This window comes from Bos taurus, chromosome 24 (assembly GCF_002263795.3).
Source record: "Bos taurus isolate L1 Dominette 01449 registration number 42190680 breed Hereford chromosome 24, ARS-UCD2.0, whole genome shotgun sequence".
In the NCBI taxonomy this organism is placed as follows: domain Eukaryota; kingdom Metazoa; phylum Chordata; class Mammalia; order Artiodactyla; family Bovidae; genus Bos; species Bos taurus.
The window spans coordinates 43,142,578-43,164,880 of NC_037351.1; the positions used below are offsets into that span (position 1 = coordinate 43,142,578).

Sequence of the window (22,303 nt, forward strand, 5' to 3'; positions counted from 1 at the left end):
AATATGGGGTATAAGGTAGAAAGAGCAGGAGTAGGGCCAGGACTGAGGGATGTGGGAGGAATCCTTAGCCTGAGGTGGCCACGGGACAGCAAGACAGAGATAGGTCACAAGAAGTGGGTGAATGGGTCTGTATCTGAGGAGACACAGGCTGCAGACAAGATCCGGGGCCATAAGCAGAAACATGGCAACTGAACTCACACAAGATGGGAGAGGGAGCAGGAGGGGCAGACAGACAGAGCCCTCAAGTTGAAGACAACTGAGGAAAGAAGCTCTGAACAGGGGTGATCACCCAGAGGAGTGACAGCAAAATTAAGACTGACGTGAGGAAGGAAGGCATGGCTGCCAATGTCAAAAATCACATAGGGATAAGAAAAGACAATGGCAGAAAGTCCCTCACTGCAAGAGAAAACCAGAGAGTGAACAGCACTTCAGAATAAAAGTTTCCGTAGGGAGGCTGGGGTAGAACCAGGGGCTGAAGAATACGTGGGTGATGAGGCTGGACAGACAGACTGTGTGATGCATTCTTCCAGGACTGTATGTACATGTGTGGGCACACACGTGCCTGTGTCCACGTAGCTGTGGACACAGCTGGACTAAGTCACAGCTGCAATGGATATGGGGGATGACATCAGAAGACACTGGAGCACATGTGAAAAATAAAGGAAGAGAGTTCTTAGAAAGAGGCTGAAGATGGGAGGAAGAGTGGTGCTGTGATGGCAGACAGGGAGGCCGGGAGAAGGCCCTGGGCACAGACATGCCCAGCACCCAGGCAGCTCGGAGGACGCCGCCCACGCTCGCCCACTGAAACCAAACTCGGGGAGTCCTGTGGCCAGTGAAGCTGCCTCAGGCAGTATGTGAAGGAGGCCTGCTGCTACTGCTAAGTCGCTTCAGTCGTGTCTGACTCTGTGCAACCCGATAGACGGCAGCCCACCAGGCTTCCCCGTCCCTGGGATTCTCCAGGCAAGAACATTGGAGTGGGTTGCCATTTCCTCCTCCAATGCATGAAAGTGAAAAGTGAAAGTGAAGTTGCTCAGTCGTGTCCAACTCTTAGCGACCCTATGGACTGCAGCCTACCAGGCTCCTCCGTTCACGGGATTTTCCAGGCAAAAGTACTGGAGTGGGGTGCCATTGCCTTCTCCGGAAGGAGGCCTCAACCAGGACAAAAATAAAATCACCTGAACACATTTTAAAAGCCCTGATATTACAACTGTTCACAAAACCATGTATGTGTGTACCCACATGAGCACAGCGGAATCGAAATCCAACCACTGACAGATCGTGCTCAGGACAGGAAACCACCAGAGTGTGTGGCCTCGTGGGAGGAGAGCTTGATCTGTACCTGCAGGATCCAACTGAATTTAAAAGGACACACATTTACACAGACAAATACCAAAAGGATATAAACCTTAAAGTTTTTAAGTCATGAGAGTTTTCCCTTTACACATTTTTATGTTTTAAAACTTTTCTATAGTATGCACATACTACTTTTTCATTTTAGGCAGAAAAAGCAAACTATATGAATAAATATTTAAATACTTATAAAAGCTATAGAATAATATGAAAAGTATATAGATATATATGAGTACACATACATATATAATTATGATTATTTTGAAAGAACAAAAATCAAGTGGAAAAAAAAAGGTTGGTAGCAAATACATAGAGTAAATGGTGGCTGTGTTGAAAGAGGAGGTAATTACAGGCAATTTCCCCTCCTTCCACAATTTCATACCTCAAAAGTTTTCTTTAAAGAGCGCGTATATATGTCGATACAAAAAAAAAAAAAAAACCCACCATGCTCATCAACCTTGACCCCAACATTTTCTGCCATGTCCTGTGTCCTACAACAAACCAGCACACACACACACACACACACACACGCGCGCGCGCGCGCGCCACCCCGCCATGAGTACTTACATGGGCTCACATCTCTGTATCTGTTTCGATTTCTGTTTTCAGGGAACTTGGCCACTCTATGAGGATAGTCATGGGACTCACTGCGAATTTCCTTAAAATAACAAAAATATATTTTAACATTTCTCTTAAACTTTATATAGCAAAAAGATAGTTTCCCAGCCTGTATAAAATAACTTTCACTGAGCACTTAGGACATGCCCAGCGCCTCTGTCAAGTCTCAGCACACCAATGGAAACACTGTCTCCCTCACTGTGTGTGTCAGGGGAACAGGCTAGGGGCTGAATGATCTACCAGGTCCACGGAGCTGACAGCCTGGGACCCCAGGGCTGGACACAGCCCTTCAAGCAAAAGGCTCTGTTCTCACACACGTGCACTGCACTGCTCTGCTGTGCTCACACCCACAGCCACATTAAACAGTTCAGGCAACTACACTGCAAAGAAGGAATCTCAGGTCACCACACCACACTCCAATTCCAACTAAACTCTCCAAATAATATCTGCCTATACTCCAGAGTGTCGATCTTAAAATTGTAATCTATTTTGTTATCTTCAAGCCATATAACTGTTACTTTATTTTGAGCTCCAGAAATATTCTCAAATCTTATTTTAGAGCCACAAATGCTCATTTCAGGACCCTTCCGGTTCTCAGCATTCCACAATGGAAGATTCTGTGCCACGATGCCTGCATGAGGCACTCAGCGACGTGGCGTGTCTATCATGACCAGCATTTTTTCCCCACGTGGAACATTACCCTAAGAAGTCAGGTAAAAATAGAAGCATATCCCCTCCCAGAAAAGGAGTACACATTAACAGCAAAGAACAATTTGGGCTTCTGCTCACACTACTACATGTGGAGAAACAGTATTTTAAAAATTAGGCACTAAGCAGTTTTGTAAATTAAGCATAAATAAGTTTATTCAAGATTTTCCCATGCCTGCCTGCCCCCACCCAACAGCCCCACGACAAGTAACTTTATAGCTCATCTTTTTACCCACTGGGCGTTCCAACAAGAATTGGGAACAGAGACCAACTCTCAGTGAAAGGAATCACAGCCTCTTTGTGTAACAGGAAAGGGGGTGCATCATATGCTGGTGCAGCCCTTCCGGAAAATGCAATCTGCCATACACAAAGAAACAGAAACACACACACTACAGTCATTGCCACTGACTTTGTTTGGTAGCTGGTTCTGAATTTCTCAATATCAGGAAACAATAATAACTCTATCTCCTCCTTAACACTTCACATTTCTAATTCATACCTCGTTTCCTTTTTTTAAAAAATTTTTTAATCAAAGGATAATTGCTTTACAGAATTTTGTTGTTTTCTGTCAAACCTCAACATCAATCAGCCATGGGTATAGATAGATATATCCCCTCTCTTTTAAACCTCCCTCCCATCTCCCTCCCCACCCCACCCCTCTAGGTTGATACAGAGCCCCTGTTTGAGTTTCCTGAGCCATACAGCAAATGCCCCCTTGGCTATCTATTTTACATATGGTAACATAAGTTTCCATGTTACTTTTTCCATACATTTCACCCTCTCCTTCCCACTCCCCATGTCCATAAATCTATTCTCTATGTCTGTTTCTCCACTGTTGCCCTGAAAATAAATTCTTCAGTACCATTTTTCTAGATTCTGTAAATATGCATTAGATATTTATCTTTCTCTAACTTCACTCTGTATAATAGGTTCTAGGTTCATCCACCTCATTAGAACTGACTCAAATGTGTGTTTTTATGGCTGAATAATATTCCATTGAGAATATTACTCCTGAGAGTCCCTTGGACTGCAAGGAGATCCAACCAGTCCATTCTGAAGGAGATCAGCCCTGGGTGTTCTTTGGAAGGAATAATGCTAAAGCTGAAACTCCAGTACTTTGGCCACCTCATGTGAAGAGTTGACTCATTGGAAAAGACTCTGATGCTGGGAGGGATTGGGGCAGGAGGAGAAGGGGATGACAGAGGATGAGATGGCTGGATGGCATCACCGACTCAATGGATGTGAGTTTGAGTGAACTCCGGGAGTTGGTGATGGACAGGGAGGCCTGGCGTGCTGTGATTCATGGGGTCGCAGAGAGTCGGACATGACTGAGCTACTGAACTGAACTGAATATTCCATTGTGTATATGTACCACAACTTCTTTATCCAGTCATCTGTCAATAGACATCTAGGTTGCTTCCACGTTCTTCTTATCTAATTGCATTGGCTAGAACCTTCTATTCAATGTCAAATAGAAATTATTTTTTTCTCTGATTTTGGAAGAACTACTTCTAAGGTTTAACCACAAAGTGTAATATTTGGTTTAGATTTCTGGTCAATATCCTTTTTCAGGTTAAGAAGGTTCCCTCAGTCTCCAGTTTACTGAATGCTTCTTTCATCATGATTGGGTGCTGAATTTTATTCAGTTTTCCCTGCATTCATGGAGATAATCATAAGTTTTCTCCTTTAATCTGGTAATGTGCCGACTTACAATAATAGATTTTCATTTAGATATGCATGGGCATGCATTTAAGGTTTCTCCATGTCTTTTCATGGCTTCATAGCTCATTTCTTTCTACTGCAGAATGATATTCTACTGTCTGGTCATACCATTATTTTAAGATGTATGCATCTACATATTTAAGTTGACCTCTAATTTTCTTGTCCCATACAATTTATTCAGTTTTAGTATCAAAGCTCTACCAGTCCCATACAGACTATTACCTTTCAGTTTCAAACACTTTTCCATGAAAGCATATTGTAACAAACTCCTGTGACTGAGTGAAAAGAGAAAAAAGCTTCATTTCCACCAATTAAAAAGTTTTAAAATGTCAAATAGTAAATTTTATATGTAAAGCTAAACATATTCAGGTCTAGGCTGATATCTGTATAATTTCAAACACTACATGAAGAGTTGAAACACTATAGAGTACAAGTAAATTTATATTCCAAGTTAGTAACTGATATAAAAGAAAAACATGAAAACTACCAAAACACGCGTGTTTCTGTTGACAGCTCTTCTGCATCAAATGCAGAGAAACAGTTGACAAAAATATGAAATTTTAACAACAGGCAGGAAAGGAGAGTGAAGAGATGCTCAGACATGCTGCTGCAGGGGTGTAAACTATTGTAATGTTTCTGTGAGAACAATCTGATATGGTTATAATTTGACCCACCAACTTTACCTCCAGGATTTACATCACAGTCACACACCAGTGTAACAGGATGTTCACTGTCGTTAACAGTGGACATCGGCAGCAACCTCAGGGCCCATCAGGAGTGACATGGAGGTGAGGGGAGGAAGGGGGACAGGTGGGAACCAGGAAAGGGACACAAGCGCTACAAACATGTGCGTGGGATGGTCTCGGGCACACAGATGTCGAGTAGCTCCCACCTCCATCCACGCAGACACAACTGTGCCTGAGAACACAAGGCACACTTCTGGAAGGAGTCAAAGCATTAGTAACTTGTGGGGAGGAAGAGGAGGGTCAAGATTTATATCGTTGTGTTGTGCTGTGCTTAGTCACTCAGTCGTGTCTGACTCTTTGCAACCCCAGGGACTGTAGCCCTCCAGGCGCCTCTGTCCATGGGATTCTCCAGGCAAGAATACTGGAGTAGGTAGCCGTTCCCTTCTCCAGGGGATCTTCCCAACCCAGGGATCGAACCCATATCTTCCGCATTGCAGGCGGATTCTTTATCGTCTAAGCCACCTTCAGAAAAATATAGGTAACAGGACACTCCATGTTCCTACCAGTGAGTTTAAACATTTGTTACCACTTTTTGCCATATTTGTTTCTAGTCTTTTTTAGGAAAGGAATAAAGCTCATTGTATACAGCTTTTCTCTATCCTGCTTCTCTCTCTTCTATGGTAACCCTCCATCCTTTTAACTGTTTTTTTACTGGAGACCTTTTGAGCCATTAAAATTTTTAACCATATGTTCACATATTCTTCAGTTTATATATTACTGACGCTTTAAAATAAACTAGCTAAAATACAAATAAATACTAGTATAATATCAGTCTTAATGCTAATGTGTAGTTTTAAAATCATATCAAAAAGTTGTTGCAACCCACAGACTGGGAGAAAATAGCTGCAAATCATACATCTGATATGGGATTAAAATTCGGTGTATGTTAAAAAAAAAAACACCTCATACAACTAAAAACTACAACAAATTTTAAAAAGGGCATTCTACCAGCCCTTCCTCAATACCTCTGTTATGCTTATACAACTATTTTTCACAGTTAAGTCCATGTGTTCGCTGCTGTTTCCAGTTTTTTTCTTGAAAAAACTTTTTTTGTGTATACTGTAATGAAACTGCTGATATGACAAAAGAAGAAAAAGGCAAGGTCCCAAGTATTGGGGTATGGAAGTGATCTTAATGTACAAAACACCAATTCAGTCACTCAGTAATGTCCGACTCTTTCCAACCCCATGGACTGCAAATGTACATGTACAGAACACCGTAATGTACAAAACGCCATAAAACAGTCAAATGCTTGGGGTTAAGAAATACATTCGTAACAAACACATTTTCTCAATTAATTTTTTAAAAAAGAATTCTACAGAATCTAGTCTCTCAAACTTCCAAAGCTATCATTATTATTTGTTCTCCTTTACCTTTAATTTCAGTGCATTTAGAAAAAAACCCTTCCCCCTTGTGGCTCAGCTGGTAAAAAATTCGCCTGGAATGCGGGAGACCTGGGTTCAATCCCTGGGTTGGGAAGATCCCCTGGAGAAGGGAAAGGCTACCCACTCCAGTATTCTGGTCTAGAGAATTCCAGGGACTATATAGTCTAAGGGGTCACAAAGAGTTGGAAACAACTAAGCAACTTTCACTTTCACTTTCCAGCACTTTAGAAAACAGCTGTAGAGGTATATACTAGCTGCTTGCTCCAATAGACTTTTTCTTACTAAACGTTTCTGAATGTAGTTTTTTGACTTACAACAAGCCCAATTAAAAAGCTTGTATTTCCCAAACTCCAGTACAGCTAAGAACAGTCATGGGGCAGTGCTCTCTGGCCAATCAGTGGGAATAAGCAAAAATCACTTGGTAGGCTTGCAGGAGAGTTGTGAGCAAGAGGGCTGGCTCATTTGAGCACAGGCTCTGACGTGGGGGTGGCAAAGGGCAGGAGCTGTCCTGTGACCCTACGGTGACAGCACATTCTGAGGAAGGTTAGGCAGAACGAGAAGAGGGTCATAGATGGCATGATGGAGCCACAGGAACAGGCCTGGACTCCTATCCCAAAAGGAAGTCCCCATTTGTTAAGTCAGCTGTGGCTTGATTTTCTTTTCTTTTCCGAGCAGCTAAAGAACAGGTCTCGTAACTAATACAGACAACAGTGCCAAATCTCAACAGTAATCAGATCTGACACTGAGAACAGATTTTGAGGACCACCTAAAACATAAATATCAATATCCTCAGATATCAGGGAGAAATATCAATAATCTCAGATATGCAGATGACACCACCCTTATGGGAGAAAGTGAAGAAGAACTAAAGAGCCTCTTGATGAAAGTGAGAGTGAAAAAGTTGGCTTAAAGCTCAACATTCAGAAAACTAAGACCATGGCATCCAGTCCCATCACTTCATGGCAAATAGATGGGGAAACAGTGGAAACAGTGGCTGACTTTATTTTTTGGGGCTTCAAAATCACTGCAGATGGTGATTGCAGCCATAAAATTAAAAGGAAGGAAAGTTGGAAAAGGAACTTTTTCTTAAGTTTCCTTCCTTAATTAGAAGGAAAGTTATGACCAACTTAGACAGCATATTAAAAAGCAGAGACATTACTTTGTCAACAAAGGTCCATCTAGTCAAGGCTATGGTTTTCCCAGAGGTCATGTATGGATGTGAGAGTTGGACTATAAAGAAAGCTGAGCACCGAAGAATTGATGCTTTTGAACTGTGGTTTTCGAGAAGACTCTTGAGACTCCCTTGGACTGCAAGGAGAGCCAACCAGTCCATCCTAAAGGAGATCAGTCCTGGGTGTTCATTGGAAGGACTGATGTTGAAGCTGAAACTCCAATACGTTGGCCACCTGATGCAAAGAGCTGACTCATTTGAAAAGACCCTGATGTTGGGAAAGATTGAAGGCAGGAGAAGGGGATCACAGAGGATGAGATGGTTAGATGGCATCACCGACTCAACGGACATGGGTTTGGGTAAACTCCGGGAGTTGGTGATGGAAAGGGAGGCCTGGCATGCTACGGTTCATGGGGTCACAAAGAGCTGGACATGGCTGAGCGACTGAACTGACTGACTAAGACATAAAAATAATTTTTAAGCACTTTGTGTACACAATAAAGTACTTGGTGTTTCTCAAAATGGGGAGGGGAGGGGAAGCGCTAAACCACCCCCCAGGTCTGCTATACTCAACACAGTATCCACTGATGTCCTCCTGCTGAAACATCCCCCTCCCACCACAGACAGAACCATGAACTGTGGCCCTAAGTACCAACCAAGGATACTTCTGTCAGTGGTAAACCTGTTAACCTGAGGTCTCCCGACCCCCCAGAGTGCTGACAGCGGGCTGGCTGGCTCTGCTGTGGGGTCGCCTGTGCCCAGCAGGCCATCTAGCAGCAGCAGACCCTCCCCCATCTGTGACCAACACACCCACCAATACCCAGCTGAGAACCACTGAGCTCATCTAACACCCAAGGCCACCTTTAATCAGAGGTAAATTTAAGTGGGGAAGATCTTTGTTTTAAAGAATTTAACCCCCAAAAACTTATATTCTATTGATTTCTATATGATTTTTGCTCAAAAAAGCTAGGAATAATTGACTTACTCGTTATTTCTCTGTGGCAATGATCCAAAACATATCTAACTCATGCACAAAATGTCTTTCATGGAGTTATTTATGATGCTGAAAGGCTAGAGATAACCTGAATGTTCACTTCAGGGAAACAATATGAACCATGAACAAATCATGGCACATCCCATGCAGGCATTCCTGCCAGCAGTCACATAAACTCACACTATCTTGGAATGGTAATACACAACATAAACAAAGGCATTAACAAATCAATAAATGGAACTGGGCTATTTGGGAGAAACTTTCATTTAGCTCCTCAGCTGTATTTCAACGTTACTTGCACGTGTGAGTTGACTATGTTAAGATTGACCAACATCTCCTTTTCCCCGGGATCTGATGCAAATCTGACCTGTTCTTCCCTAAAGATAACTTGTCTTGCTTTTTCTTTACCTTGAATACTTAGAAAGGTCAGCAAAATGGAGCCAAGTTTTTATGCTTTTTAAATGTATTCCTGGTAAAAACTTTGACCTTGAGTTTCAAGGCTTTCTTTGGCTCAGAGATGTTCTTCACTGTCTCCTCAGTTCCTGATTCATCTGTCTCCTCTGTCCTCTCTTTCAGAACTTTAACCAGACATTTGAGAAATTCCTGTGCTTTAAATGCTCTCTTACTATTAATCTTTCTCCTAAATTCCTAAATGTGAGGTTTTTGTTTTTCAAGTTAACTTGGCATTCTGCACAATCTATTCTGCTAGGGAGTCCTAAATTTTCTTTACAGTCACATTTTATAACTTCAAGAACTCATTCTTGATCTCAGCTTATTTTATTTTTGCAATCTTCTCTTGTCATATTGGGGATCTGAATTCCACTTTTCTCTCTTTTTTATACTATTTCACATGCCCTAAAGGACACAGTTTCATTTTCTTCAAGTGCTGAGTTTTTCATATCTCTAATATTGTGTTTGTTCATCTATACAGGAAAGTGCCCTTACCCAAACTTTTGTGGATGTTCACACTTTACTATCAAAATTCCCTAAGTCTCAAGTATGTGGGTGGGACCCTTCTCTAGTGTCAAGAAATAACTTTTTTCCCCTTATCACTCTGTTTTGGTCATTTCAATAAGAAAGAACAACAACAAAAAAATCTTCTACTGCATGGGATTAAAGACCTAGAAAATCATATCCGTTTCTCATTTTCTGACTTTTCTTGCTGTCAATTTTTTTTCTTACTGTCAATTTTTACTGCTATTTGTACAACTGTGTCTGACAACTTTCTCTTTAAAATCAGACCTCAGACTTGAAATTATCAAGGAGCAAGTCTATTAAGTGCATAAGAAAAGCATGTTCACATTTAAAGTAAACACAGAAAGAGGATTTACATTTGCCTGAAGATGAGCAGGCTGAAGCCAAGTCAAGGAGTAGGGGAAGACGGGTCCAAGTAGACAAAATAGCTGTGCAAAGTCACAGACATGTGAACATACATAAGGAATGAATGAAGAATGACTGATTGGTGTTCTGCAAGAAGCATAAGCAACACAACACTTGTGGTTCACAAAAGAGGGAAATGCAAGACTGAAGGATGAGCAAGTGGCAAGAGATCAGATCATGCAGGCCTTTGTTCATGCTTCACTCACCCAACACACACATAAGACCCTACAAATTATGCAAATGGTGTTGTAAATGGATGGGCAGGAACAAGGAAAGATGGATTACTCTACATATAGTATACTAAAAGCAGTTATTCAGAAAAAATTAATTGATCAGGAACAAGACAAGGATTTCCACCTTCATCACTTCTATTCAACACAGCACTGGATGTTCAACCTGAGAACTAGGCAAAAAAATATTAAGCAATCCAAGTTGGAAGGAAAGTTGATGAATTACCTCTACTCACAAAAGATGTGATCTTGTGTGTAGAAAAACCTAAAGAATCCACAAAACAACTGTTAGAGCTAATACACATTCAGAAAAATTGCAAAACACAAAATCAACACACAAAAATCAGCTGTTTCTACATACTAGCAATGAACAATGCAAAAAACTGAAATTAAGAAAACATACCCATTTATAATAGAATGAAAAGGAATAAAACACTTAAGAATAAACTTAACCAAAATGGTGAAAGATCCGTACTCTAATAACTATAAAAGATGGCTGAAATAAATTAAATACAACCTAAACAAAACGGAAAGCTATCTCATGCTCATCGACTGGAAGACAGTATTAAGATGACAAAATGATAAGAAGTGATTTTCTTTTTTTTTTTTAATCAAATACATATTTAATTAAGAAACTAATAATGCAATATTACCCAAACAAAATGTAAGCACACGTTCAATTATCATGTTCCATATTTCAGAGAAGAGGCATTAAGGATTTATGCTATAAGTTTATTTACAAACATATCTAGGATGCTGAGTTCAAGGGATTGATCCTTTTAAGAGACTGCACCTCTTAACATGCTCCTCTTCCTATCTGTCTCATGGATTACTTTTTAAGCAGTTGGTGTCTTACTATAAAGAAAGGTGCAGCAAATCCAGACCCAAAGAACAAAGTCATCATAGCTAGTAATCTCCACTTGTTTTCCACTGAAAATGGTATATTCTTCCCTGTACCCTCCTCATAGTGGCTCCGACGAACCACAGAGGTTGTGAACCTCCGGATGCTCTATCCCAACATAGCACTGTTGGACGCTCTACAAAAGATCCAGAGACGGGAGGCAGAAGAAATGGCGGCTGCAAACCTACCGCTCCTTGCCTCACGACCTTGTTCCTCTCAAGAAGTGATTTTTCAATGTAATCCCTATCAAAATCCCTATTTGTTCAATGTAATCCCGATCAAAATTCCAATGACAATTTTATAGAAATAGAAAAACTCATCCCAAAATTTATATGAAAAGTCAAGGGATGCAGAAAAGTCAAACAATACTGAAAAAGGACAATAAAGCTGAAGAATCACACTTGCCTGATTACAATATTTATAGAGCTACAGTCATCAACCCCATGTGGTATGCCAAAAAGATAGACACAGATGAGTGGAATAGAAGAGAGTTCAGAAATAACCCTCAGATCTGTGGTCAACTGATTTTCAACAAATGGGCCATGATCATCCAACACAGAAGGGACAGTCTTTTCAAAAAACAGTGTTGGGAAAACTGGACAACCACATGCAAAAGAATGAAGTTGGATTTTTACAATACACCTCACAGAAAAATTAACTAAAAATGGATCAAAGACCTATTTATAAGAGCCAAACATAAGAAAATCTTAGGAGAAAACATAAGGTTTGAAAATCTTCATGATCTTGAATTTGGCAATGGTATCCTAAATTATGACACCAAAAGCACAGGCAACAAAGCAAAAATAGATGAACTGGATGTCATCAAAACTGAAGACTTACTTGCATAAAATGACACTATCTAAAGAGTAAAAACCCACAGACTGGGACAAAATATTTATATATATCTGATGAAATATTAATAACCAGAATATATAAAGAACTCCTACAATTCAACAAAACAAAAATTTAAAAATAGGCAAAGACAAATACTAGCATGGACAAAATCTGAAATACCAACACCACCAAATGATAACAAGAGTGTGGAGCAACAGAACTCTCATTCACTGCTGGTGGGAATACAAAATGGTTCAGCCATTCTGAAAGACAGTGTGGTGCTTTCTTACAAAACTACACAAACTCTTAACATATGACCTAGCAATCAGGCTCCTTGGTATTTACCCAAAGGAGCTGAATACTTATGTCCACATAAAAACCTGCACATGGATGTTTCTATCAGTTTTATTCATAATTGCCAAAACTTGGAAGCAACCAGTATGTCCTTCAAAGGCTGAATGGATAAATAAACTGTGATACACCCAGATGACAAAATATTAATCAGTGTGAAAAAGAAATGAGCTATCAAACCATGAAAGACATGGACGAACTTTAAATGCAGATTTCTAATTGAAAGAAGCCAACGTGAAAAGGCTACATCCTGTATGATTCCAACTATATGACATTCTGGAAAAGGCAAAACTATGGGGACAATAAAAGATAAGTGGTTGTCAGGGGTTGGAGGGATGACAAGGTGGAGCACAGAGAATTTCTGAAAACACTCTGATGATGGCACAGTGATGGTCAGAGGTCATATAATACATTAGTCCAAACACACCGATTATACAACACCAAGAGTGAATCTTAATGTTAAACTATGGATCTGGATGATTATTGGCAGTGTAGGTTTATGGATTGTAACAAATGTACCACTCTGGTGGGGAACGCTGATAATGGTATGGGGCCAGGGGTGTATATAAGAAATCTCTGCCTTCCTCTCAATCCTGCTGTGAACCTGAAACGACTCCAGTAAAGTCTTAATTAAAAACAAACCAAAAAAGGGCAAAGGACTGGAACAGTCATTTCTCCAAAGATATAGATACAGTCAATAAGCACATGAAAAAGATGTTCAACATCCTTAGTCATGAGGGAAATGCAAATCTAAACCTCAATGACATAACTACTAGGCAGGACCATAATTTTTTAAATGGAAAATAAAAAGTGTTAGTGAGGGTATGAAGAAAGCAGAATTCTCAAACATTGCTGGTGAGAATGTAAAATGTTGCTGCCACTGTGGAAAACAGTTTAGCAGCTCTTCCATGTTAAATATAGAACAAAGGTCTGTCTAGTCAAGGCTATGGTTTTTCCAGTGGTCATGTATGGATGTGAGAGTTGGACTGTGAAGAAAGCTGAGTACCGAAGAATTGATGCTTTTGAACTGTGGTGTTGGAGAAGACTCTTGAGAGTCCCTTGGACTGCAAGGAGATCCAACTAGTCCATTCTAAAGGAGATCAGCCCTGTGTGTTCTTTGAAAGGAATGATGCTTAAGCTGAAACTCCAGTACTTTGGCCACCTCATGCAAAGAGTTGACTCCTTGGAAAAGACTCTGATGCTGGGAGGGATTGGGGTCAGGAGAAGGGGACGACAGAGGATGAGATGGCTGGATGGCATCACCAACTCGATGGACGTGCATTTGAGTGAACTCCAGGAGTTGGTGATGGACAGGGAGTCCTGGCATGCTGCAATTCATGGGGTCACAAAGAGTCTGACAGGACTGAATGACTGAACTGAACTGAACCGTATTATCCAGCAATTCTACCTGTATGTCCAAACCAAAAGAATTAAAAACAAGGACTCCAGGACTTCTCTGGTGGCTCAGTGCATAAGAATCAGCCTGCCAATGCAGGCAACTCGGGTTTGATCACTGATCCGGGAAGATCGCACACACCAAGTGCACCACAACTACTGAGCCTGTGCTCTGGAGGTCAGGAGCCGCAACAAGAGAAGCCACTGCAATGAATGAGTAGTCCCTGCTTAACGCAACTAGAGAAAGCCTGTGCACACAACAAAGACCCAGACCAGTGAAAAATAAAAAAACAAAACAGGGATGCCAATGAATATTTGCACACCAATGTTCACAGCAGTATTATTATCAAGAGCCAAAAGGTGGAAACAATCCAAACATCCATTAGCAGACAAACAAAATGTGGTATATCCATACAAAAAAAAATATTCAGCCATAAAAACGAATGAGGCTGCTACAGATGACATTGTTCAACCTTAACAACATCATGTTCAGTGAAATAATTCAGATACAAAGAGAAAAGTACTACACGGGCCCATGTGTATGAAGGATGTAGAGAGGCAGATTCATAGAGCTCAAGTAAAGGAGAGGTCACCAGGGACCAGAGGAGGAGGAAATAGGGAGTTACTGCTTACTGGGGACAGGGTTTCTGTTCAGGGTGCTGAAAGGGTTTGGCAAATGGGGATGATGGCTGCACAGCACTGTAAATGGAATAAATGACTCTGAATTGTATACATTAAAATGGTGAAAATGGCAAATTACTTACATTTAACCACAGAAACAATGTGATAAGGTGTCTACCTCATTCCTCATACCAAAATCAAACCCTGGTTGAGCAATGATTCAAACATAAAAGAAATAAAACCATAAAATTGTTGAAAAACATTGGAGAAAGTTTTTTTGTAATCATAGAACAGAGAAAGCCTCTCTGAGCTATGGCACAATAACTTAGAAAAGGCTGATAAATCTCATTTCATTAATATTTAAATTTTCTACATGAAAAACTATCATAAATAAGGGAAAAATATATTTTGAAAAATATTACAAATAAATATTACAATTATGAATAAAATTTGAAGAAATATTTGTAATATATGACAAAGGTTTAACTTCCTTAATATGTAAAGAGCTCTAACATACCAGAAAGGGAAAGGAAATACAAGTGACTTTTAAAAGTAAGTACTGTTAAACTTCATTCATAAGAAAAGAACTGCAAAATACAAAAACAGTAAGACCATTTTCCACCTCATGAACAAAGATTAAAAACTAGGCATACAAAGGTGTAGGAAACCGGCACTTTCCTACACTACTGACGCGGACGTGTGTGTACATGCTCTTTGCAGCACTGCTCGTAACAGCTAACGGCCAGAAATAACCTACATGTGCACAGATGAGTGCTTAAATAATGAACACTGTTCAGCTGTTAAAATGAACACGTGAGATCTATATGGAAGGATTTTCTATATGTAAGAGTAAAAGCAAGGTGTAAAACAGTATGCTAACATTTGTTTTAATGGTGCTGGACAGAGAGAGGGAGGGAGAGGGGAGACAGGCAGGCAGGCAGGTAAAGATGGGTGTGAATGGAGAAGCACAGTGATCGCCCACAGGAAGGAACCAGGAAAGGTAGGAGCAGTGACTTGCTCTTGCATTGCATGCCCTTCTATATTTTTCTCACTCTTGCCATATTCCTGAAACCCCAACCAAGCCATTTACTTATTCAGGTATTAAAACATGAGCTCTAGAATTCAGTACTGGATTCCTATCTGGACCTGCTGGTTAACTGCAGCATACATCTGGAGAAGCTGAATCTCAGTTTTTCTCATGTGCAACCACCTGTGAGATAATCCACATGAAGTTACATAGTATCTGTCTGATACAAAGGAGGAGGTTCAAGCAAGATAAGCTATTTTATTCTTATTAAACTCTCTTACTCAAAGAGGGCCTCTCAGAAAGCATGATACACAGCAGGACATACACCAGGAGGAATCTGATCTCCCCAGACAGTGAAGGGCACTCTCAGAGCCATAACCAAGCCTGAACACTCTTAAGTAATGGAGTTTGAAGGATGTGAGACACTTAGCTTCACACTTCACTGTGTCCATCCACAGGACCTTCATACAGAGTACAGGCAAAAACATCTGACTAATAAAGAGAACACTGAGCCATCATATAATTCAGGATTCCCTTAGGGATCTTAAGTATAAAGGAAGAAATTTTGGTATTTCTCCCATAATTACAAACAACCAATTTGGGATTATCTTAAAGATTTTTTTTTTCCTTATAAAATTAACATCTCTTTTCCCATTTCCTAAATTCTTACTTGCTGTTTCATCACAAGAGTTCAGGATAGAATATTCTACAGTACAAGGATACATTTTCCGTATACTATGTAAAAAAAAGGTATGTACCAAGTACTAAAATATTGTTTAATATTGTGTAATTTTCTTACCCTGATATTACTACTAGTAATAGGGATTTCAAAAAATAAAAACTTATGATTTGAATGCAATGCAGGAGATCCTGTTTCAATCCCTGGGTGGGGAAAATTCCCTGAAGGAAATGGCAACCCTAAGCCTGGCAGGCTACAGTCCATGCGGTCACAAAGAGTCAGACACGACTGAGCAACTAACCTCACATCACATCACCTACGTTTTGTAATTTCATTGGTTGATACAGTTGCCACTGTCATAGAGAACCTGGACTGTCTGAGGTCCCAACCTTAACTAGGAGGAGCGGACCACCGTCCAGGAACCTTACTCCAGCCCACTTTAAGAACTCCTGGAAGCACGACTAAGCAAACTGTCAAGAGGAAATGATAGCTTTCAGAATACAAAACTGTTTGAATACAGTGAAAGAAACAAAGTAATTCAGCATGAGACTTTCTCTAGAGGAATGCAGGCAGTGTGACACAAAGTTATCAGTGATAGAGACGTGAGCCAAACAAAGCGACAGAACAATGAGCTTATTAAGTTAGAGTACTGGGTGTGAAAGAGTAGGAGCATATTAAAACAAACAAACAGAAAAATGCCAGAAATCCACAGACACAAGTTTCCTGGAAGTCAACAATCCCAATGGTCCTCAGGGCCTATGATGCCCTTGAAATCATACACCAAATCTAGGGGAATTGTACGTATGTGGTCATGTCTCTTGTTCACAGGTTTTAATCTTGCTGCGTGTCTAAATGTGTCCACGATCCTTAAAAGCAAGGATTTCACTGTTTACTACACCATAAATACTACATTAAATTATCACTATACTCAATACATTTAAAATAGCACTGTACTCATTTCAGACAACAGCCCAGCAGGCAGAACATCATCCCAACTAAGAATGTAACAGAAAAGCTTAATATTCCACTCAGAACAGCAGAGTCAGAACTCACATGCTCTAACACTAGCTGGCTGAACCATATTTGTTCCTTGGCTATCAGCTGCTATGTTGTAATGGTATTATCAAAGGTTCTAATAAACTAGTAGGTTTAAATATTCTCTGCCCCTAACAGTTTACCAGTAAGAAATAAAAATTTTAATGGCGCGACCAACAGGGAACAGAGTGTGGAGAATCTAGGTAAGAATTTCCAGGGGAAACAAATCATAGGAATGCTGAGAAAGTGAAGAGCATTTAACTTAATTTAGCACTTATGTAAATTTTAATTCTGCTTTCCTAGATTTTATCTATGGTTTACTCTCTGGAGAGAGAACAGAATAAGAAAACAAAGCAATCAAGCAGGGGATCAGAACTGCAGGAAGAGACACCAAGAGCTGAGCTACAGACTTCCTCAGCCTTGGTGGCTAAGGCTCTGTGCTTCTTAGTGGCTAGCTACTTCCTAGTGTTAGTGGCTAAGGCACTGTGCTCCCCATGCAGGGGGCCCGGGTTCGATCCCTGGTCAGGGAACTAGATCCCACAGGCAGCAACTAACTGTTCGTATGTCACAACTAAAACTCGGTGCAGCCAAATAAATCAATAGATACATTAAAAAAAAAAAAAAAAGAACTGTGACAGTTTTCCAACAGGGAATAGCAAATTCTTGTGGATACTAATGATCTAGGAGAAACCAAAAAGGGTTACTGGAGATTCTGTTTTAAAGTCAATACCCTGAACAAGAGCAAGCTAGAAAGTGCAGGGCCAATGCAGCCATCTGGAATTCCATGATTCTAGGTATCCATAACCTAGAGAACTAGGCTTCTTCCTAGGTGGCTCAGTGTAAAGAATCCGCCTGCCAATGGAGGAGACCCAGAAGATGTGGGTTAGATCTTGGGGCTGGGAAGATCCCCAGAGGAGGAAATGGCAACCCACTTCAAGTATTCTTGCCTGGGAAATGCCATGGACAGAGGAGCCTGGCGGGCTACAGTCCATGGGGTCAAAAAGTCAGACACAACTCAGCACCATGAACACAACCTACAGAACCTGTCAAAGGCGAAACAGTACTGTTTCCAGTTCTATATCCTTCACCAGGGTATCATTCTCCGGGTTGCTTTTCCTTAAAATGGTGGTTCTGACCGTCTGAGGAATCAGAGAGTTCCATTTAAGAATCTGACTGAAGCCCTGAAATCCCCTAGAAACCACATCCCCAGGGGCATTCAAATAAGTTTGCAGTTTCAGGGCACTTGGAAATCCCTTTCCAGTCTAATCCATGGGTCCCAGACGTGGTTTTCAAGGCCTCCAGTCCCACAAGGACCAACCTATTATAACACATCCCACTCTCTCCTGCCATTGAAAATGTCATGATTCTTTCAGCGCCACTGTCTCAAGCAGATCATAAAGGAAGCAACAGAGGCTGTCATGCTGGCAGAGCAGGGCAGGCTGCAGTGAGACTCAGGAGCACAGGCTGTGAGTTCCTAGTGGATGTGGTAACCCTACAGCAGTCACAACCTCGTGCTAGACGGGGTCACCTCAGCGGCAAGTGAGGAGCTGGAAGAACCAAGGTGCTGACATCTCACAGTAGTACTTTTGTTTAGTGAATGCTAACTGAGCATCAGGCACACCTTAGGCTACAGGCAGATGGTAGGGAAACAAAGGAAAATGAGGCAGTCCCCAAGGAACTACACAGACTGGCAGACAGGTGTACAACAATGGGATTCATATGCTAATGAGAGAGCATTCAGAATCAAAGGAACAAATAGCTTTGCCACAGTGGTGATGTGGTAAAGAATCTGCCTGTCAATGCACGAGACATGGGTTCAATCCCTAGGACGGGAAGATCCCCTGGAGAAGGAAATGGCAACATACTTTTCCTGCTTAGAAAATCCCATGGACAGAGGGGCCTGGTGGGCTACAGTCCACAGGATCACAGAGTCAGACATGACTGAGCGACTAAACAACAACAAAATGACTGATGTCTAGTCTTGAAGACATTTTCCAAGACAAGTAAGGTAGGCAGAGAGTATGTCCAACTTGTCTAGTATGTCCAGGCAAAGACTCCAAGGTGTGAAAACACAAGTGATTCTCAAGGAAATCAAGGAGTTTAATATGGCAGCAAGCCCTGAGTACTTACATTAAGGCTGGCAGAACATGGAACAGATACTGCAAGGGAACAGTTTTAGAACAAGACAGCTTTGATTTTTCCTCCACACTGGCTGCCAAGGTAAGTGCCAGAAGAATAGAGTTCATTTGATATTTTACTTCTAAAAATCAGCTGACTCACAAATGATAAAAACTGCTCTTACTCTGACAATATTTGAACCATGAATTTCTATTGAAGAAAAATGACCAGTTAAGTATTCCACAAACTCTGATTAATCACCCGAATTCTTCCTGAACTACCACTTACAAGAAACATTACTCCATAACTTAGCTTTTGCCACTTCCCTACAGTTTTAGTTTCTTCCCCGAAAGGCTCACACAATTCCATTCCTTTCCTCTGCCCTTCTAATGCCCCTGCTGATTCACATGGCAATCAGCAGCAACAAGGGAAAGGCAGAAAGGGATCGTGAACATTTCTCAAAAAGCTAGAATTAACCTCAGACTATATTAATGCTACTAGCTTGTTGATCAGACCAAATTAGACCTTTCCAGCAATCTCACTTCTGCCAGCCGGGCCCATTCACAGCAAGGCTTTCCACACTGTGCTCCTGGTCCCATCAGCCCCTACTTCCTGAAGCTTCTGGCTCCAATATTCATCCCTTCTCTTTCTTCAATCTCCAACCTATCTCTTTAGCCTCCCCCGCTCCTTCCAGATCATGTAAACCATCAAGTCACCCTTCTGTGGTAGGAAGTCAGTGTTCAATAAACACATATTAAGTGCCACTAGATAGATGCATGTCCTGCAGGAATCCTGATGAGGCACTGAACACAAGCAACCAAGAGTGAGCTCTAATCCAGTCATTCACTCCCAGAAACCTCCCATGTCACAAGTTACCTTGTAAAAGCAACTGTTCAGAGAGGGCAAAAAGGAGTAAGGGGCCAGAGTTCAGACTAAAAAGAATACATTTCCTTTTCTTACAGGACTTTGACTGATAAGGTATAAAGTAAAAGTTCTCACACACTAAAAGCAAGTCTAGCTCTTAGTTCTAGTCAGTTTTTTTTTTTTTTGCTCAACAGCAAAGCCTTTCTTTTCCTAACCAAATTAGTATTGCCAAAAAAAGCACAACTCTTCTCAAACATTATCATCAACATACCCTCTGCTGTGATCTACAAAGCAGAAAGTCCACTGAAACACTTTTTTCTACTCAAACAACAGTGGTTTGCTTAATGGAAACTGCTGTCCTGAAGTCCTGTGCTTCTGCATCACAGCCAATGCCCGGCCTTGAAAGGGGTGGCCATAGGTACATCCAGGGGATCCCACCCTGCCAGGGAGGGCCGGGAAACCACCCCCTTCCTCGAGGAAGTGAGAATCCAAGGACGAGGAGGAGGTAGTTAAGCAAAGGTGGGAAGAAACAGGGAAAGAAAAGTTGTGCGGAGGCAAAGAGAACTGTCTCTACAAAGGTCTTAAGAGGACAGACAGCACATTTCAAGGAGCAGAAGAAACCAGTGGAAAAGTGGGAAGAAAGACACATGGGGAGGCAAGACCCGTGGTCTCAGGAGCTGTGGCGGGGTTTCAAGGCACCATTCCAGCTCTGTCCCCCATCTGACTTCTGTTTTCCACTCAAATTGCTCTCTTTAAGGAACCTGTTGATCTTTGAGACATTAACTCAATGGGCCTCTTGGATTGTGACCTTGTTGATGCCCACTACAGCACATGCCTACTGACCATCAGCTCCCTCCACACCCACCACCGATTTACTCCCATTCCTAAGGCTATTCCTCTCTAGTCTTTTTGCAAACTTCCCTTTCTCTACCTGTGTCCTTAAAAACTGTTGTCTGTCAAGATTCTGTACTTGGCCTTCGGTATTTCCAAACCATCTGCATGATTTTTACTGACCTAACTAAAGCTCTTGTCCTTCCCTTAGGAAAAAAATTAAAATGAAGAGCTTTGACCAACCCACTAAAGGACTCCTAGGCAGAAGCCCATGAAGAGTTTCCTGAACTCCATGCCATTGAATACAGTTTTTAGTGGATATAAATGCATTTTTCTGATGAGATGAATTATAGTTCTCATGGAATATTCAAGGGTACTTACTAATGAAAACAAAAAAAGTCAAAAGTGCTTTATCAAAATGTCCAGGTGAATGAAGCTGTAGCAAGCACCACCTCTTCTCAAACCTGGATTCTGATAAACTGCCTGCAACCTGGGGACAGTCGTCTCTTTTAATACAAATGTAACTAGAGAAGACACAGCTGGCACCCTCTCACATAAAGCTTCCTACGAGAATCCGCATTTAAAACTTCCTATTATTGGGAAAATCCTTACCAGTATTCTTTGCAGTGAGTACCCAATTCTAACGCACGCTGACCCACGTCGATCAGGGTATTTATTACACGTCCTGCTAACGTGCTCAAGAAGAAAACGTTACATTACGAACATAATGACAAGAGGAACTTTCATCTAATTAAACGGGAAGGGGGAAAAACCCGGGAGCAAGTAGATTTACAGGAAAGCCCTTTTTGTCGTCTGACTGTACAGACAGCGACCTGAGGAGCCAGAACAACATTTACCTCACACCACTCACTATAATCCTGGGAACAACATGCAATGATTAGCAGGAGGGAGCGGACAACTAGATCATTTGAAGACATAAAATGAAGTTCTACTCGCACAGAAAAGGTCCGTGGTTGAGTCGGGAGACCGTCCCAGGGCACGTCTCCCCGAGGAGACCAGAAATCAAGCCAGGCGCCCGCGTCCGCACAGCCGCCTCACGACATGCGGAGACCCGACCCCGCCGGCCCGGCCTGGGGTCGCGCGGCAGCCCCTTGGAGCCTCCCCTGACTCACCGAGCTCCTTCCGGAAAGCTCTGAGGGGGCGACCGCGCGCCGAAGGCGCTCAGGCAGCCGCGAGCCGACCGCCCAGCCAAGGTCCCGCGACCCTCCCAGGACCCCCGACCCTCAGCCGCCCCCTGCCCTGTCCCGGCCACGCCCACACCCGCCACCGGCACCGCCCCTCGGAGCCCACTGCGCCTGCGCGCATGCGGCCTCCCCAACCCG

General features: G+C 41.7%; 1 protein-coding gene across 6 annotated transcripts in view; it reads right to left on the bottom strand.

Annotated features, from left to right (window-relative positions):
- PTPN2 (protein tyrosine phosphatase non-receptor type 2) overlaps window positions 1-22,303 on the bottom strand; it is an 86,322-nt gene that overhangs the window by 63,729 nt on the left and 290 nt on the right. For all 6 annotated transcript variants that reach the window (XM_059880975.1, XM_059880974.1, XM_005224263.5 and 3 more), the window contains 1 exon segment: window positions 1,918-2,008. In XM_059880975.1, the coding sequence (XP_059736958.1) occupies window positions 1,918-2,008 (91 nt within the window).